Source organism: Macaca nemestrina, chromosome 8 (genome assembly GCF_043159975.1).
Source record: "Macaca nemestrina isolate mMacNem1 chromosome 8, mMacNem.hap1, whole genome shotgun sequence".
Classification (NCBI taxonomy): Eukaryota; Metazoa; Chordata; class Mammalia; order Primates; family Cercopithecidae; genus Macaca; species Macaca nemestrina.
In genome coordinates this window covers 143,038,558-143,042,339 of record NC_092132.1, presented here as the reverse complement: position 1 = coordinate 143,042,339, position 3,782 = coordinate 143,038,558, and the positions used below count along the sequence as shown (strand labels likewise).

At 53.9% G+C, this 3,782-nt stretch overlaps 1 protein-coding gene across 1 annotated transcript; it reads right to left on the bottom strand.

Moving 5' to 3' along the window:
• Window positions 1-379: 379 nt before the first annotated feature.
• Window positions 380-2,822, bottom strand: LOC105491138 (claudin 23). Its single transcript, XM_011757299.3, has one exon. It carries the CDS (start codon window positions 2,085-2,087, stop codon window positions 1,218-1,220), a length of 870 nt encoding a protein of 289 aa, XP_011755601.2. The 5' UTR covers window positions 2,088-2,822; the 3' UTR covers window positions 380-1,217.
• Between the last annotated feature and the right edge of the window lie 960 nt (window positions 2,823-3,782).

The following is a 3,782-nucleotide window of genomic DNA, read 5'->3' as shown; positions in this document are numbered from 1 at the left end:
CTTGGAATTGAAGCCAGCCCTGCTGGAGACCCAGTCCCCGTCATGGAACACATAGCTGCCTTCCTGTGATTCTAAGCACCACTGCTACAAAGGAAAAGATCTCCAGTCTCACCTCAAGTGGAAACTGGTGCTTCTTGTTCTCTCAACAATAGACTTGGCTTTGCACAGAAATAGCATGAACCTGAAAACAAAGTAATCAGGGACTTAAGTGGGGCCCGTTGGCTTTTTTTTTTTTTTTTAGTCACCTTATGCTAAGAGGTGCAAAGATTTGAGTGCTAGATTTCAGACACAAGTGCCCAGGCAGCCAGGAAATTGTCAGTAATGAATGTTTAAACTCCCAAAGGTTGTACTGAAGACAAGAGAGCTTTTGTGGATATACTGAAACTATTGTTTTAAAATTTAATTTATAAATAAAAGATACATACATATGTGCTTTAATGTGATTAACAACAGGTTCCATTTGGTACAAAATGTTAAACCTAGAGTCATCTGTGTCCTGGACGAGGCGTCCAAAAGGTGGAATAGTACAGCATTAGGACCTTCATTCTCCTCCCGGCTTCTGGAAGAGAAACTCTTGCATGCCCTCAACTTTCACAGCAAAAATAAGTGAGAAAAAAGATCAATCCCATTTATGCAATGATATGTAGCTATGAGTTAATCACGTTATTTCATTCCATGAAATATATTAAACTGCTGGCATTTGCATGGCTCTAAGTTTATTTTAAGAGGCTCATTCAAACATGGCCAGGAATATATTGGCCTCTTGAGAGTGTGCATGGCAACGAGTTATACAGCAGGAAAAAGAAAAAAAAAACCCAATAATTATATTGATGCAAGATTCATCAGTACTTTAGAATATTGTCGTTTCAAGGTGTTAAATTGTTTCTGAGCACTGCTGATTTCAACACTTGTTACTGTCTCTGGTCCACGTGACCCAAATGCCACCCTTTCCATATATGCTTCAGCAAAAAAAATATGAAAAGCCCGTCACTCCCTAAGAGGACCCTGATCCCTCTGGAGAGGAAAACTAAACTCTTTAAGAAGAAAACCAAACCCACCCTCAACTAATCGTCCAAGGAGTCCTGTTAGGTCCCACGAAAGGAAGATTTCCATCCACACCAGGGAGGGGCAAGTGTCCGGGTTCCAATTCGGAGCCAGGCGCGCCTGTGCGGGGGTGAGTCCTTTGCCACCCGGCGCCCCCCAGGCTCTACAGGCGTCTAGAGGTCGGAGTCGCAGGGCAGCGTGCTGTCGCAGGGGTGGCTGCTGCACGAGAGAGAGTCCTGGGACTGGGCCGCCTCCCACCCCTCCCCGGCGAGGACGTCCACCGAGTTGGTGTAGGCCTTTGGCGGCGGCCGGGGCATGGGGAAGCCGACCTTGGGCTTGGGCTTGCGGTGCTGGGCAGGCGGCGGTCGGTGCTGGCCGTCGCTGTAGTACTTGATGGCGGGCGTCAGCTCGGGCTCGGGCCACTCCACTTGGATGGTGCTGACGCTGCTGCGGCGAGGCCCGGCGGAGGGCGCCTTGCGGCGCTCCTTGCACCAGGGCGCGAAGCTGAGCGCCAGCGAGAAGCCGCCCAGCAGCAGCAGGCAGCTGCCCAGGTAGCCCAGCACCAGGCTGTAGCTGACCTGCACCGTGACCGCGCTGGCCGGGGCGGGCAGGACGTCGCGGTCCCTCAAGAAGTGGTTGTACCAGGACACGGGTATGAGGCTGAGGAGGCCGGCGACGAAGAGCACGACGCCCGAGAGTCCGGCCAGCACGAAGTTGGGCACGTCCTGCCAGCAGCGCACGCCCAACGACGCCAGCAGCAGCCCCAGGACCGTGACGGCCAGCGAGGTGACCATGAGTGCCCGCGCCACCAACACGGGCTGGGCCTCGAAGTAGCCACACTCGTCCTGCTGGCCGCACTCGCGCTCGCTGCTGCTCTGCTCGCGACACATGTCCCACAGGCCCTGGTACAACTCCACGTCCACTGGCTGGTCCAGGAAGCCCTTCACCAGCCGCCAGCCGGGCGCCAGCGTGCTGGTCAGGTTGAACAGCAGCCCGCAGGGCGCGAACACCATGCCCAGCGTCATCACCACCGGCGTCCGCATCCCGGCCCGCCGCGCCGACGGCGCCCCTGCAGCCTGCCTTCCTTCTCTGCTGTCGCCTTCTCCGCCGTCTTCTCCCTGCTGTGCCCCGGGCTCCGGGGACCCGAAGTCAGCGCGGACGCCCCGGGCTCCGGGTCGGGTTCCTGCGCCCAGATCGCTCCAGGGACGCTCTTTGTCTCCTGCGCGGGGACCGTCCCCACTCAGGCTAGTTCCCTCCTTGCGTCCCGGCCGCTCCGCCCTCCTACTGGCCCTAATCGAAACCAGCCCGCGGGCGAGTCTGACCGAAACCGCGGGTCCGGGCGCGGGCGCCCAGGGGCGGCCGCAGCGGCCAAACCCGGCCCGGGAGGGAGGGACCCGAGGTGTGCGCAGGAAGCAGCGGGGCCACCTCGCGCGCGTCAGGCGAGATGGGGATCCGAGCGGCGGGGACGCCCCAACTTGCAGCCGGGTGGCTGGGCCACGCCTGGCCTAGACTGCTCCAGGCCGGAGCAAAGGTCGCCCCGCCCCTGGCTCCTCGCACCGCCCAGAGCGGCCAGGCGGGCGGTGGGCGGGGAGGGAAAGAGGCGGCGCTGCCGGGACGCGGTGGCTGCGCAGCCCTGCCGCGCAGCGGATCTCGGTTCCTAGAATTTTTTTTCCCGTGCCTGCCCTTCGACCCTGCGCTTATAGCTTCGCCCTCCACTCTCAGAAGGTTCCCGATGGCCCCCAGGTTTGCTCAGCAACTTGCAGCCACTCGCAGAGAAGTGGGCGGTGCCGAGCGCTCCCGGGGGTTGGAGGTGCGCTGGGTCAGTGTGCCGCAGCCCACCCAGTCCAGGAGCGTGTCCCAGAACGTTGCACCTGATTGATTTCCTTAATAAAGGCTCCACATTCTGGATTAAATCCGTCTCTAAAGAATCCGTGCCAGTGTATTTCTGGGCAGAAGGGTTACATGAGGATTTTCTTTTCCTTTTTCCGCCTTGTGAAAGACTTTCAAGGGGACTAGAGGAGGGACGGGTATTCCTGGGTGTCCTGCTTAGCACTTTTTGCAGGTTTATTTAATTTTACAGGGTCCTGTGGCCTTTCCTCCTCTGTAGGTTCTTTTACAACTCTATACATTATGGAAAGCCGGTAGTATTGCAAATGACTTTTGTCAACATCAAAGCTAATGAGTTTGTCCCAGTGGAATGATTATTGCCCAGTGGATACTGACCAGTATGGCATTGATTTGTAATTTCATTTTAGCATTCCTGTTTGCCTGTGTATATGTGTCCTTTTGTTCTTTGCATTTTTTTTTCTTTTTCTTTTGTTTATTTATTTGTTTTAAACAGGGTTGGGGAGTTTCGCCTGTGTTGCCCAGGCAGGTTGCAAACTCCTGGGCTCAGGTGAGTATCCCGCCTCAGCCTCTGGAGTAGCTAGGACTGCAGGCAAGTGGCCAGCTTCTTTGGTTTTAACATCATACTGGTTTCCTTATTCAATAAGGAGTTAACATCTTTCACACATATTCATTTTATATTTGTGTGAAAGTCACGATGTTTACATTTTTTCTAAAAATTATCCTTTAACGACACTTTTTTGTATTTTCTATATTTTTACAATGAAAATGTATTACCTTTATCATTGTTTAAAATTAAAACTATTTTAAAAAATGAAGTTAATTTAGCGTTGGTTTGAAATAATTTTGAATATTTCAGAGTGGACAACACTAGGAATGGCAATGACTGCCTT

Excerpts from the sequence above, each read along its gene's own strand:
- LOC105491138 (XM_011757299.3), bottom strand. The coding sequence starts at position 2,087 with ATGCGGACGCCGGTGGTGATGACGCTGGGCATGGTGTTCGCGCCCTGC.